The sequence below is a fragment of the Haemaphysalis longicornis genome, unplaced genomic scaffold, assembly GCF_048455015.1.
Source record: "Haemaphysalis longicornis isolate Haplotype H1 unplaced genomic scaffold, Haemaphysalis longicornis Haplotype H1 scaffold_2, whole genome shotgun sequence".
NCBI lineage: Eukaryota > Metazoa > Arthropoda > Arachnida > Ixodida > Ixodidae > Haemaphysalis > Haemaphysalis longicornis.
In genome coordinates this window covers 271,912,151-271,926,535 of record NW_027526295.1, presented here as the reverse complement: position 1 = coordinate 271,926,535, position 14,385 = coordinate 271,912,151, and the positions used below count along the sequence as shown (strand labels likewise).

Genomic DNA, 14,385 nt, shown 5'->3' with positions numbered 1-14,385 from the left:
CTACACGCTGCGATGCAAGGTTGGGTCATCCGCTTTTGGCAAAGTTAGCTCATCTATTGTCGCGTATCCGCAAAGAATATTGTCAAATAAATGCTTTGTTTTTAGGACAATTATTGCAATTTTAGCCCTTTTCTGGTTCGCAACTCGAATTCATATCGTTAAGTTCACAACAAGACTGACCACCTTGCTTCACGTGAACGGAAGCCGTCATGGGCATTATCATGGAGACTCTCGCGACATGCTTGGAAATCATTTCCTCATTTATTGTATGAACAGCTGAAGTCCAAGACAACTTATGGACACCTTTCCTCACCGTCGTTTCCGTGCCTGTCATCAGGTACGATGACACTCGGATGTCGCACCAAGCACGTTTCTGGCTTTTATTTACCCTCGCTCCCTCACGACTATATTTTTATTGTAAGGGCGCTGCGTATTTGGTCGCTCGACTGACGAACATTCGTTTAGCTTGCGGGGAAAAGTACGGGGCCTCCGTTTTTCCTGTTACGTACGCAAGTCAGTTGGAACTGAATTGCCGATAGAACAACGAGAGTGGGGGTTGTGTCGGTATCGGCGATAAACAAAAGCATCGAGATAAGCCTTCTTGTGTACGCATTTTCCTGCCTATTGCTTCTATTTTGCGCACTTCGCCGACGCCCTTGAGCAAAATAATGCCTGACGGACGGTCATCATAATGATGCGCGTCACACCTGTCATCTTTATCGTTCAGAGACCGATCAACACAGTAAAGGAAAACCACACCCGTAAACATACCTGAAGCCAAACCCAATGGGAAAGGAGGTGCCCCAGGGATCTGTTTTCTTCGTTTTTGGCGTTCTCACTCACTATGCTGTATCGACGACCAATGCCGTTTTATTTTTTTTCCCTCGTGACCAGTTTGGGTGCAGTGGCGGTGCAAAGATGTAATCAGTTCGAACGCAGTGTAAACAGGTCCCTTGCTCGCCCCCGTACATCGGCACCTGGTGCACTTGATATTCCGCACATACGAGGAGGAAAAACAGAGTTCTATATCTTGGCTGGACGACATCGCCAATGTTTGGCTTCAGATAAAGGGAGCGAGCACGCGTACGCAGTGGCCAGGACTTGCGGAGACGGCGGAGTTCGCGAGCATACCTTGTAAACGTGGAAAGCTTGCGGTTTTCACCAAGATTCTTCCACTCAGTGAGGCTATTAGAGCGTTTAGTTTTAATGACGAGCAGTGCCACAGCTAGAAATGGTTGAAGCAGCCCCATCGCCACGGTGGTGTTTATTTAGTGTGCTGTAATCTGCGTTTTCGTGTGGCTATCATTTGTGCGTGTTTGCTAGCTGGAGTGTTGAAGGTCCTGTGAGAACTGTACGTCTCTGCCGTATGCACGAAATCTGTTCGAGAATTCGTACTGCAAAACTGGAAGCAAGGATTCGCGAGCGTTCGTACGCTCTGAACTAGATTCACGTTATCGAAGCAGAAGAAACCAGGAGCACCTTTCAATATCCATTACCTCCAAAACATCTCGCAGCGTTTGGCAAGTTGAAAGCAATCAGGAAATAGCGAGACCGCAATGGATTCCGAAGGAACAAACCAACTGATCTACGGGCCCAGCCAAGATGGAAGCGCAGATTTCAGCGCCACATCACTGCTATGGTTCGCATCGTGCTTTGTGCTTGTCATTTTCGCGCTATCTGCGCTGCTTAAGGCCTACTGCTCACTTACGGTCGGAAAGTGCGAATCTAAACGTCTCATGACCGGAAAAACGGTCATCATCACGGGAGCTAATTCAGGTAAGCTTGTCGTTTTCTGTACGAAAAGTCTTCGCTTCGCTGTGTGAAAACCAAAGAGAAAGCAAAGCGCAGGCTGGGCACAAGTGCTGGAAATTCTTGTTGCCGAAGCATGCCAACTATTTTGATTTCTAGTCGTGGGGGCCTTTTCTGCTGGGAAAATTTCTGAAAACGTCAGTGGCGCACAAGATTCCCGTGCATGTTACAGACGTTGGAGTCGCTTACTTGCGTTACTCCGCAACTATTCTTCACTTACTCGTCTTACGTATGTAAAGGGTTAATCCCAGCATAAACTTTATTCTCTGTCAGCAGTGCTTGATCGTATAGTCAGCGGGGTAGTTTAAAAAATCGTTAAAAAAGTTTAGGCATACTATCGTATTTTCAGCGCGTAACGTAAATGAAACGGAGGAGGAATCTGGACTATTTGTAAACAAAACGGCCTTATGTAAAAATTTGGACAAGTAAATTTAAACAAACATAAATAAATAAATAACTAAATAAATAAATAAATAAATGAACAGTGTAAGCATGTTTGCAACAGCGCTGCTGCCGAGACCGCGAACGCTAGACAAAAATAACTTTGTTACGGGGTATGGTCTAGAAATGTCATATCATCATCAACATCATTATGATATCATTCTTCATATTCTTAGAGACCCCACAAGGGGGTATTCCGTAAGGGGTAGATATACAGGGAATACATATTTGCTCCATAAGGGGTGGATATATTGGGTATAAGAACGTTGCCACAAGTTATCGCTGGCAGAGATGACTGGTTACATCTCACAGCAAAGCTGTATATCTTTATCTCACAATGGTTTCACCTCCGTGGGCAAAAACACCATGGCGCCAATGCCTAAGACACCGAGCGCATGCGTCAGGCTAATCAGGCATGCAGCATAGAGCTCAGGATTCGTTTAAGAAAACCACGAAACAACCATAGAAACCGCATTATGGATGATAAGGCGCCGGTGAACAACAAGACCTCCCCTCCCTCCCCATCATGCGTTCCTGATGAAGATCATGTTTGCAGATTATATTTGAAGGATATGAGGGACTGGTGTCAGCCCCTAAATGGAGCATTTCTTTCCCAAAACGCCGAGCGCATGCGTGAGGCTAGGGAGGACACAGAATTCGCCATGAGAGAAGCCGAGCGTAGTGTCACACGTTATCTTTGATTTGCATTCGGAATGGCGTCAGCGCGCGCAGCTGCATAGCAGGGAGTACAAGCTAAGCCTACCAGAGTTTACCGACTAAAACACACAAACAACAAAATGGCGGCGCCCATGAACCGTCGCAGTGTAAGCAAATGCCCCGTAATGCGAAGTGACCAATGATCATAGCGGCGGCACGGAACAATAGGAGAAAAGAGTAGGAGAAAGAGTAGGAGTAAGAGCATGCGGTGTATAAGTGTATTCTTGGCGCTTTGGCGTTTTTGCCTATGGATATGAACCTTTGGGGATAGAGCTTTGCCGTTGGTCTCGTGTCTTTGAAGCACGAATCGTTCTAGCGTGAGGCGTTGGAAAACGAGTGTCCCGGTGTTTTAGTACCGTAACTACAGGACAGTACGACGACACGAGACATCGACAGCCCGAGCCCTTGAGAGGCTTCGCCCCTAAAGGCATTGTGTTACAGTTCGCAATAATGCAGAGAGGCAAAGGCCGGTCCGTGCGAGAAGAGAGAGAGAGAGAGAGAGAGAGAGAGAGAGAGAGAGAGAGAGAGAGAGAGAGAGAGAGAGAGAGAGAGAGAGAGAGAGAGAGAGAGAGAGAGAGAGGGGGGAGAGAGAGAGAGAGAGAGAGAGAGAGAGAGAGAGAGAGAGAGAGAGAGAGAGAGAGAGAGAGAGAGAGAGAGAGAGAGAGAGAGAGAGAGAGAGAGAGAGAGAGAGAGAGAGAGAAATTCTTTTAATGAGACCGAAGAGATCATATAGGGCTCGCATTCAAACTTCAGATGGCCAAAAAACAAAAAAAAAATGGCGAGGAACTGTGCCAGCATAAAAGGACAGGAAGCGCACAGAAACATGCGCACTCCACTAAAGCAAGGGAAAGAGAGAGAAAGAGACAATATTGGTAGGTTAAACAATACAGGACAAAGACAAAAAAAAAAGAATAAACAATGCAAAGGCCCCGCCCTTGCGCTGTTTCAACGACATGTCACGTAATTAACTAGCCCAAATTAAAGATTTAGTTTGGGAGACACTCACAAATTCGCTTCTATTTCGGAAGCCGTGGGAAACCCCGAAGAGGTTTGAAACGCCGCACCATACTGTCATTTGCGCTTCACGAGGAAAAAAAAAAAGTGTTTTACAAAAATATGTCTTTGCGCTGTCGCTCTCGCAGAAGGAAGCACGGTCAAGCACAGTGCACGAGTTATGGGTGGGAGTGAGCAGGAGGGTCGTCTAAGGGACATTTTATTCCGTTCTTGCGTGGTGTGCGCAGTGAAAGCAGACGCAGGATCCGACTTTCCCCAGAAGAGGCAGTGGTTGCTTCACACCGCTCTACACTAGCCCGACAGGAGGACTTATGAACCTTATCCTTAACAGGGGTCATTTCCTCTCGCTGCTTCCAGCCGCCAGGAGCCGTGCAGAAAAGAGCAACAAATCTCGCTGTTCATTCGGTGAGGAGACGCTGAGGCAGTCGCGCATCAAAAGCGGGCACACCTCCCACTTCCCAAGCGATATCCATGAAAATAAACTGCTTGCAGTCTACACAGTGTCACATGTAGGATTTCACTTCGTCTGGGGGAGTGTATGAGGGGGAGGGGGGGGAAGGGTCGATCAGGTAAGTAAAGAGAAGAAAAGTAAAAAACGCGAAAAGTTCAATCAAATTAAAGAAGCTTCGGGATCATGCCTTACTCTAAATTACATTGGAATTGTTACTATGAATTTTTTACCCTGTGTGAGAGCCTACATTGAAACCGCATATGGTTAGTGCGTGCAGCTTTAGACACAAACATAATTATGCGTAGTAAATCAATACTCGATAGGCAGAGTAAGTGGCCGCGTTCGTTTTCTCTCACCACCCCCTAGTAAAAAAGAATTTCGGAGGAGGAGGGGCGGGGGCTTGGACTCTACGCACGCCAGTGAGTTTATGTGTGATGGGTGCTTCCGGCTGCCGCTGCTGACGTTTTCTACCAACAGCTATCCCGAATTAGTGTATCCTGGCCCACAAGCTGACAAAAAAAAAACAGAGATAGCCAAGATGGCCTCCAGATATATTGCTGAAACAAGTGCCTTTTCAAGCACAGGAATAGGCAAGGAGACGGCGAAGGAGCTATGTCGTCGAAACGCCCGTGTCATCCTGGCGTGCCGAAACGTGGACAAGGCTCGTCTGGCTGCCGCAGAGATCGCCGAGGACACGGGCGTGCATCCTGTGGTCATGCAGCTCGACCTGTGCTCCTTGAAGTCAGTAAGGCACTTCGCGCAACAGATCAACGAGCGGGAGCAACGCCTGGACGTGCTCATCAACAACGCCGGACTCCTTCGTGAGTGCGCATGCGTGGACTTCTTCTACGCACGGGCGCAACACATGAGTTGTGGAATGCTCAATGGTGAAGGACTTCGAAATAATATCCAAAACCTTCACCCAAACTTCGAAATTCATTTTAAGAGGAGACGTCAAGCATAAGAAAGGCGTTGAAGCTAAATGTCAACATGCTGCTTTTAAAGGCGATAATGCGGTTGCTCGGTGCCCGGAGATTCGCAAATTAGGCTTACGAACATATTTCAATAGGTGGTATCGGCTTTTTATTAACTTTAGTTTGACAACTAAGTAAAACTGGCCGGTAGTTACCCAGGCTGATTTCATCGTGAGAATGTGTGATTCCACGGATTATCAAAGGAAATCGGCGAAGGTTCCAAGAAATAATTTCGAGTTCCAAGACAAGAACGAGTCGGGCCCCGTTTAGAAGAATCGGGTCCGACTCGTTCTTCTAACCCATGCAGAACCTCCAAACTCACCTGCGGCCTCCCGTTACTTTGAGTGATGGTCTCTGGCGTCAGTGTGGGCGAGACGAAAGCGGCCTAGGTTTGTAATTGGATTTTTTTCGAGAACTGTTTTTGGCCTAGTGCCCTTTTCATTTATTTTGAATTGGTTTAAACCTTCGATAGCTTTGTTGATGCGGCTCTTGTCCTCGAATTTTTTAAAATATTTTTTTCTAATGTGTATATCAGAGGACAAGAATTAAACAAAAAAAAAAAAGAGCTCTCGAATGTTGTTGCTGAATTCATGCGACCGTCATATATAACTTCTTGCAGCTCCACCTGAAAGAACACAAACAGAGGATGGATTTGAGATGACGTTCCAGGCTAACCATTTGGGTCACTTCCTGCTTACCAGCCTCCTCCTTGGTAAGTTTCCATAGCGTATCAACTTTGCAGTTAAGCAGAAGACACCGAAAGCGGTGTGCGAGTGATAGTTAGGGGTTTGAAATGTCGTCTTTAAGAACACAGAATGCTTAGATATTTAAAATATGATACTTTAAACCCACAGATTTACGGAGAAAAACCTGCCGTAGATGTTTTGCGCAAAATCAGTGTTTCTGTCGGTCTGACTGGTAAAATGTCGTGCTTGTGTATGAAAATTCATTCTCAATAACGTGGATCGCTGTAATTTTGGATTGCTGTAAAACCTCACCGCTGACTGGAATTGCACGACTTGTCAAGGAACGCACTACACGAGCGCTTGAACACAAACCAGTATTTGCTGTATTGGTTCGTTGACTTTTGTACCTGAGTTTCTTACCGTTTCACCTTACCCAGTAGGAGAAAGTAACTCGGCGCCGTTGCTATAATTGCGGTCCTGGTCCGTCGCTACCAGAATTCTGTTGTGGGCAGGGTTATTTTACCCAGATCTCCTTGCAACAGCTCACACTGTTTTGTGGCTTCTATGCAGACTTCATAAATATTATTTTGATATGAAAGGTCTAAATGAAACACCTTGCCATCGCAATGTAGTCATCGGCTAGCGGTCTTGAGTGCGGATGGGCCATCACCCAACTATTTCCTTCCCCGGCCAGACCTCCTCAAGAAGTCGGAACCAAGCCGTATAATCAACGTAGGCTCCGTTGCCCACTGGTTTGGAATATTCGAGGAAGACAACATTGGCTTCAAGCGGTACAAGCAGAACCACATCTACAGCAACACCAAGATGTACAACATGCTCTTCACGGTAGAACTGGCGCGAAGGCTTGCGGGAACTGGTGAGAAATGTTTTGTTACTGTATTTGAAGGCGCAAGCATTCTTACGCGACTCCCCCGGGAACCTGTCCGTGTGTCAGTAACGGCTGGAAAAATAAATGCGTGGCACGATAAAACGTCCCGGGGACACGGATTAAAAGAAGGGTTTTCTAATCAGTACTGTGCTCATCTGTTCGTAACACGTGAAACAATGCAGTTTATAGATAAACGTGGCCCGTATTGGTAACACGGGTGGCAGTTCTCTTTCGCGCCATGCCACAGAACGCGCTCTAACGTGACGGCGAGGCTCACTCAGTTTGTGTGCGGACTTGTGCCCAGTTGTGAGATGTCTCCCAAGGAGGGCGAAAGTCCGGAGGAGAAGCAGCGCTATAGAATGTACGTGCAGAGGTGAGCCGCTCGGAAGAATGCTGGCGTTTCCCAACACGGAGTAGTTACCTTCCTTCGCTTTGGGTGGTCGCTGTACGCATTGAGGAAAGTCACGTAATCGGAAGCCAGGTTTTATTTCGTGCTTACCTACGCAGTTCTCGGTTCCTTTCTTGCATTTTTCCCCTTGAACTCTGCAGGTGTGACGGCAAACTGCTGTCATCCAGGATTCGTGAGGTCACACTTAGCCGACCGCACGGGCGATTTCCACGCGAGGTTGGTTGACTTTCTCGTGCAGAATTTTGGCAAGGTAAGCATCGTGCTACTCAGGAGGGCCATTGTGTGCTGAGGGCTAGCATTTACTACTTAGGGGAAACCGATTTTCCAGAAAAAAAGAAACGGTCCACGAGGATGTCGCATTTCAATGTGTATGTCGAAGCTCCCGACAATGTTGTATCACTCCACTCAAAATAAAAAAAATGACGCTAGTCATGCGCTTTTCTTTTACACGGGAAAACTTTGTAAGAATAAACACAGCCTAACAATGGGCTTTGTTAAAGAGCCCAAGGTTGTGGAACTGGAGGTGCGCAACGCGGATAGAATGGAATGCCAAATAGGCGCGCATAATGCATTAAAATGTCAAGGAAGGGCGTTACTTGTATGGTTGTAACTTACAAGATATCAGTGAGGACGAAAAAAAAATCTTAATTTATACTTATTTGCATATAAAGTCTTTCAGTCTCTCCCACTGTGAACGATTTAATGGTGCATCTAAAAAAGATCACCGACTACTAGGCAGTTGCTAGTTGCCAACTCAAAACTTTTCGCCCAGCCCAACACTCAGTCATACTTCTCTGCTGCGTGAATTAGCGTAACTTGCGGTCTCCCGTGAATCTTGCGCTTTCCCTCTCTTTTTTATGTGTGCATCGTTAGCCTGTGGCCTCCCCACGTGGTTTGGCTCAGTGTCGAAGCATGCGATTTCACCGCCATGAATGGTTGGACTACGAGCTTACGAGCCTGCCTCATCAAAAATGGAACACATTTCAACGTGAATCCTTTGAATCTGCAGGCTTGCGTTGAAGCAATTGCCTGCAGATTCACACGTTTCTTGTACGCACATTATGTACGCCCTCCTGCTATGCTCTCGAAGGAGAGTGGCAGTATTGTAAATAAATAAATAAATAAATAAATAAATAAATAAATAAATAAATAAATAAATAAATAAATAAATAAATAAATAAATAAATAAATAAATAAATAAATAAATAAATAAATAAATAAATAAATAAATAAATAAATAAATAAATAAATAAATAAATAAATAAATAAATAAATAAATAAATAAATAAATAAATAAATAAATAAATAAATAAATAAGACAATCGTTCTTAAGAGCGCGTGGCTAGAGGAAGACTTACAAATAACGCATGAGCATTTTGTGCTTTGTCGATCGGTTTCTGCTGTTTGCTGCAGAGTGTGGAAGACGGCGCGCAGACGTCGGTTCACCTGGCTGTGGCAGAAGAAGTGGAAGGCATCAGTGGAAAGCTCTTCGCCGACTGCAAGCCGTCGTCGCCCCCTTCCTGGGCGTCAAATCCGAAGCGCGCTGATATATTGTGGAAGGCTTCAGAAAACATGATCGGGCTTCGCTAAAGGCGCGAATTAACATATGTGACATGAATCGAGAGCTCAGTTGTTCACTGTCTAAACTTCGGTCACCCGTGATAAGATTTATGGTAAAAAATTATAGCTGCCAGTGTTTTGTTGAGGTGTAACCTTGCGCTACAAACTATTCAAAGTTAATGTAAAGTTGGGGTTTGGGTTAATGTTTGGTAAAATTGCCAGAAAAGTCTGGGTAGTAGGGAAAACGATAATCTTCTGTTTGGTTAGAGACGTTTCTTGCGCAAACCTTCTGTTGGGAATTTGGGGTTATAGAATCGTATCGCCAAATCACCTCGCTATTCGCTCTGTTTCTGCTGTATATCTGTCTACAGCGGAGAACCGGTTTTCGGCTGTATAGGAAGCGCATGTATCGGTATGTGTATCCAGCAGACTGCGAATAGTTCCAGCATTTGAATGCACAGACAACTTTCCTTTTGGGTGGGCAGTGTACGCTGTTTGAATCTGCCTTGCTCTCGCGCCTTGCATTGGATGTTAACAAGCGGCGTGTTTCCACAGCTACTTAAAATTTTGCATTGGTACGCTTCTAATGCCGTTAGGTTTAGTACTTGTCACACGAATCAGGGTCTTCAAGGGTCCTTCTAGATTTGGAAGACCTTTTGCGTCAGTGTTTTGACATCCACACTTTAAGTGTCATTCTTACTCGTTTCATGCATGTCAAGTGCAGTTGCATTTGCGTCATCGGTTAGTTTACCTTTCACTAAATATGTTACAAAGGTTTAGGGCAATGCCACCTTTTTATTTAGCGAGTGACATGTCTGCAACTCAGCAGTTTCTATTTATTCAGTCCTGTGCCGAATGAAGCTTTTTAAGGAATCGTTGTAGGCTGTGCTGACCTTCAAAAAGACGTTCTACATTTTAGAGCCTGTGCACTCGCCAGAATCTGCGCATAAACCTGCCGAAACAGCAGTATTTAACCACAAGCGAAAAATACTGGGCGTCCTGTTATCACGAGCGTTTAACGACAACATCATTAACCACAGTGGGGAACATTTCCTACCCCGGAAGCTTTGACCGAAAGATTATACTTGCCTAGTAGGTGCGTCGCACAAAGGTTCTTCGTGACCGTGAGTCGAACACCGAGAGTCAAACGACCCTGACCCGTTCCTGCAGCGTTAAAGGGAACATGAACGCAACATCCACCATTGTTTTATTAAATCAAACTGTCATTTGATAACTCGTTCACCCTGTTCCAACCCCCGAAGGACGCTGTTTCAATCGAGAAAGACTCAATTTGAGCAAGTTGTCAAACTCCCTTCTACACAACGTCAGCAGAGAGAGAGAGAGAGAGAGAGAGAGAGAGAGAGAGAGAGAGAGAGAGAGAGAGAGAGAGAGAGAGAGAGAGAGAGAGAGAGAGAGAGAGAGAGAGAGAGAGAGAGAGAGAGAGAGAGAGAGAGAGAGAGAGAGAGAGAGAGAGAGAGGGAGGGAGAGGAAAGGCTTTTCAATAGAGGAAAGCAGAGGTCTGCCGGTATGTTGTCGCCTACATGCCAGTCTGCGGGTATGGGGAGGAATGAATAAAGGCCCTACATTAAGTAGGACGGGTGAGATACACAGGAAGAAGGAGACTAAAGAGAAGTTAAATAAAAAAGCAGTGAGCGTCTAACTGAGTCAATAAACTGAGGTCCAGATGGTCTGACAGAATAAGTGTAGGGCGACATTGGCAGGGTGTCGGAGGCAGAGTAATACGCGTTTTAACTCAACGCTAGTATTAAAGTAGAGCGATGAAACGGAGGAACAAGCGCCAATGCCAATCCTTGGACATGTATATTGTAGCTTTTATAGGATGGTCGCCAATCACACAAGGTGCTATTTGTGGTGTTACTGGGCCATCGCTAGAAAGGGGCGGTTGGGTCGCCACGCCTTAATGTATTTCTCAGATTATGTGTAGGTTTACACTAAAGTTAGCTTGTCGGTTACTTGATGTGACAACCTTCTGAATGAACCAAAAACTTCGCATATGTGGGATGATGTTGTACGGCTTTGTTTAGCGAAATTGTTAGAAATTTTAAGTAACCTCCAGCATTTTATTTTTTCTATATTTATTTTCCCTTGATTACATCCACCTGCACATAAAGCTGAAAACACTTCCGTTAGTTGGACAACCTTTGTCATGGTTCAATAAAGCCCCTGTCCCTCCCCCTCTCAAGCGTCATGTAATCAGATGATGCAAATAAATTATTACAATCTTGCTGTTCATATTTCCTTTTCTGCCAAACTGCAGATAGGTCAAGAAAGAGTTACGAGCGACTTTCGCGATTACTTAAGCACGGTGTTGAAACCACACTCATAGTGTCTTCGCGAAAAGAGGCGTTCATTGTTCTTCCTGTTGTACCAACACAGCCGTAGAGATTATTTCGATTCGATGCCATGTATCCCTTTCTATTAGTTCGCAAATAAATTGTGTCCTTAAATAAATGGTCTCCGCAAGAAAAATAGCGCCAATCTGACATTGTGCAGTACAGCTCTAGATGCTCGCGAGGCAGCCAAGACATTTCGGAAGCATGTAAATACCGCCGTATTTTAACGCCACCCAAACGTTTCTCTCGTACTATGCACTATACGTGTGCACTTTTATTCAGATATACCCCCTCCGGCATCGTCATGCCCAACCTATCTGCTTTGGTTTTCCCGTTTCCTATCCCATCATATAGTACCTGACCAGAAGGCCGGGCATCTACTTTCAATAATACTAATGGTTACCGCCATCCTTAAGATCTAAAGGTAGATTTCAAGGCCGTCATTGCTGCATCTATTGCTAGGAGATATTGATTTATTGATTGTAGGGTTTAACGCTCCGATGCAACGCAGGCGATGGGGCGCGCCGTAGTGGTGGTCTCCGGATTAATTTGAGACCAGCTGGGGATCTTTAACGTGCGCCGAAATCTCGTACACACGCGCGTTCTTGCTTTTCGCCTTACTCAAAAAAGCGGCTGCCGCGGCCGGGAATCGAACCCGCGTCCTCGTGCTCAGAAGCACAACGTTTTAGCCATTGAGCCACCACGACGGGTCCGTTGATTATGCGTACGGTTAAGTGTTACAAGTGCACTTGTCGCTTCAATTTATGTTACTCGTAAAGGTTCTCCTAAAAAACATCTGCATAGCCATTCACATAAAACAAATCCCCGCTAGCTCATTCATATACCGAGATTATCACAATCACGACGTACAACTGCAGTTCCTTACGATATTGGATCCAATACCTTCCCCGTTACACCTATCTCAGGCAGTAGCATGGGGAGCATTTCAGGAAGGACCAGAGGAAGGGGACGGGAGGTAAGTGTCAACCATGTGAATGACCCCTTAATCCAATTTCGGACAGATGCACGAGTGGTGAGTATGTGTGTGGGGCAGAGGGCAAAGTGGTATGGGCCGGTAGGGCCATAGGAGTGCCGGAAAGGGTCGGCGACAACGGGCTGTGGCCAAGCCGCTCTTGTAGCATAGGACGGAAAATTCCACCATAAAAGCCGGTCAAAGCACAGGCAGAGGGGCCACAAATCCTTCACAGGCTGATGCGGCTTGTCAGACCTGACGCTCAAGGGGCATACGCATGTGCGTGCGAGCGATCCGATTGCTGACGTTGAGCTGCAAACTGTCTAGCAGGTTGAACGCGCACGGGAGCGGCCGATATGGGTTTCTTCCGGCAGCCAATCCGGCGCTAGGGGCGGAAGACGCGTGCTCAGCCACGTCCTTTTCTGGTCATGTGTTTCGCCCTTGAAACATTGTTGCCGTGCGGCAGCAGTCAGGGCGGAAAGGCAGCGCCCCGGCGTCATGGATGATATTGGCTCCCGAAAGCAGCCTACGGTACCAGCACCTTCCCCCCCGCCATCAGTTTTGCCAGTTTTCCCGCTGGGATAATCTCTTTGGAAGTAACGTGCTTGCAAAGTGAGAGACTACATAACTTTGTATTAATTAGAGCGCTTTCATATTTACCATCCTGGGACCGAATTCTCTAAAAAGTAGCAAAATGAACGGCAGTCGTCGCTTCGAAATTACGCCGTTTACTGAGGTGAGAGAGATACCTTTTCGTTTGGCAGTCCAAACGGCAACTTACTACGCACTCTAGCGCACGTGACACAGTAAAAACACCAGCAATTCAAATTAGACCGTTACTTCCCTTTGCAGCGCACGTCATGTCCTACGTCCAGCTTCTGCATTTTGCGCCACAATTTGTAATTTATTTTCCTTTTTATTTCGTAAAATTTACGCGAAACCCAGAGCACGTCGCCACGCGGTGATTATAAAAACGTGTGCCACCCTCCAGTCGTATGCTTGAATGCCTTTCGAATGCCTTTCGTAAGTCGTATGCCTTTCCCCGTGGACAGGTAAAAAAAAAGCAGGCGGCAAGGGCGCGTTTGAGGAAATAGAAAGCGCTGTGAAGTCCTGCGCCGGGTCCCACCAACGCCTTCTAGATAAACAGAAGATCTCCGCACTATGTGTCTACGCTTTGAACTGTCTGAAGTCACTGAGGTAACAAAACGAAACAAAAATCCCAACTACAGTAAGAATAAGACTTCCAATCGTTGCACACACACACACACACACACACACCCACAACTGAGGAAAGCAGCAGGAGTTGAAGCCTTTGCCTACTCATCTAGGAGGCTTCAGTCGCCCTACCTTTCCCGTGTTTACAACTCACTTCCACTCTGAAAGGCACGTGTACTCATCGTAGTTACCTAGAGGGAGGCACTGGCTTTAATGCGTACTCTTGACACTCAAGGCGAGGGAAGCGGTTATATTGTTGTAGCCACGACAGGGTAGGGAGAGATTACCAAATATTATTCGTGTACCAGATGTCTCCTCCGTTTTCATTGATGCGGTTTGTGTCACTCCTCCTGTTTTCTTAAATTTGAAGCTCCGCCTAGTTTCACAACGATTTTTTATGTTTCTTTTCCGTAACAGAAACCCAGGAATTGTGTTGTTTAAATATCGGTACAAACTAAGCAGCTCTCCGCCCCTAGTGGGCTCGTAGCTGTTTGGTCACTGCTGGTTGTTTAAAGTTGCATGTGATTGTGGATGGTGGCGTGGTAAACACCAGGCTGAAAGCGTCGGAAGGAAACTTCCGCAGTCTTGAGCGTCGTGGGACGAGCAAGTTTAATGGAACCAACGCACCATTCTGTGGTGGAGACGTTCTCCAGTGTGTTCTCAGTGCGGAACTTGCAATGGGGCGTGATCGGCGTCGTGGTTGTACTTGTCATCAGCAAGATTTACTGCCTCCTCACGGTTGGAAGATGCAAATCCACCCGAAGCATGGATGGAAAGACTGTCATCATCACCGGAGCGAACACAGGTATGTCGAGGGGAAACGGGAATCGCACGTGCTGAGTCCGCGTCCAGGCGCAGGTGAGAGCAACCAGGGCGGAAGCAACACTGTAGCC

General features: G+C 46.3%; 1 protein-coding gene across 1 annotated transcript in view; it reads left to right on the top strand.

Moving 5' to 3' along the window:
- Window positions 1–876: 876 nt before the first annotated feature.
- LOC144168640 (uncharacterized) overlaps window positions 877–14,385 on the top strand; it is a 46,703-nt gene continuing 33,194 nt past the window's right edge. The window contains exons 1-8 of the mRNA XM_077697585.1: window positions 877–1,776; window positions 5,017–5,253; window positions 6,026–6,118; window positions 6,787–6,969; window positions 7,531–7,640; window positions 8,804–8,975; window positions 12,744–12,808; window positions 14,063–14,297. Coding sequence (XP_077553711.1) covers window positions 1,557–1,776; window positions 5,017–5,253; window positions 6,026–6,118; window positions 6,787–6,969; window positions 7,531–7,640; window positions 8,804–8,975; window positions 12,744–12,808; window positions 14,063–14,297 — 1,315 coding nt within the window. The 5' untranslated portion in view covers window positions 877–1,556. The remainder of the gene's footprint in view (window positions 1,777–5,016; window positions 5,254–6,025; window positions 6,119–6,786; window positions 6,970–7,530; window positions 7,641–8,803; window positions 8,976–12,743; window positions 12,809–14,062; window positions 14,298–14,385) is intronic.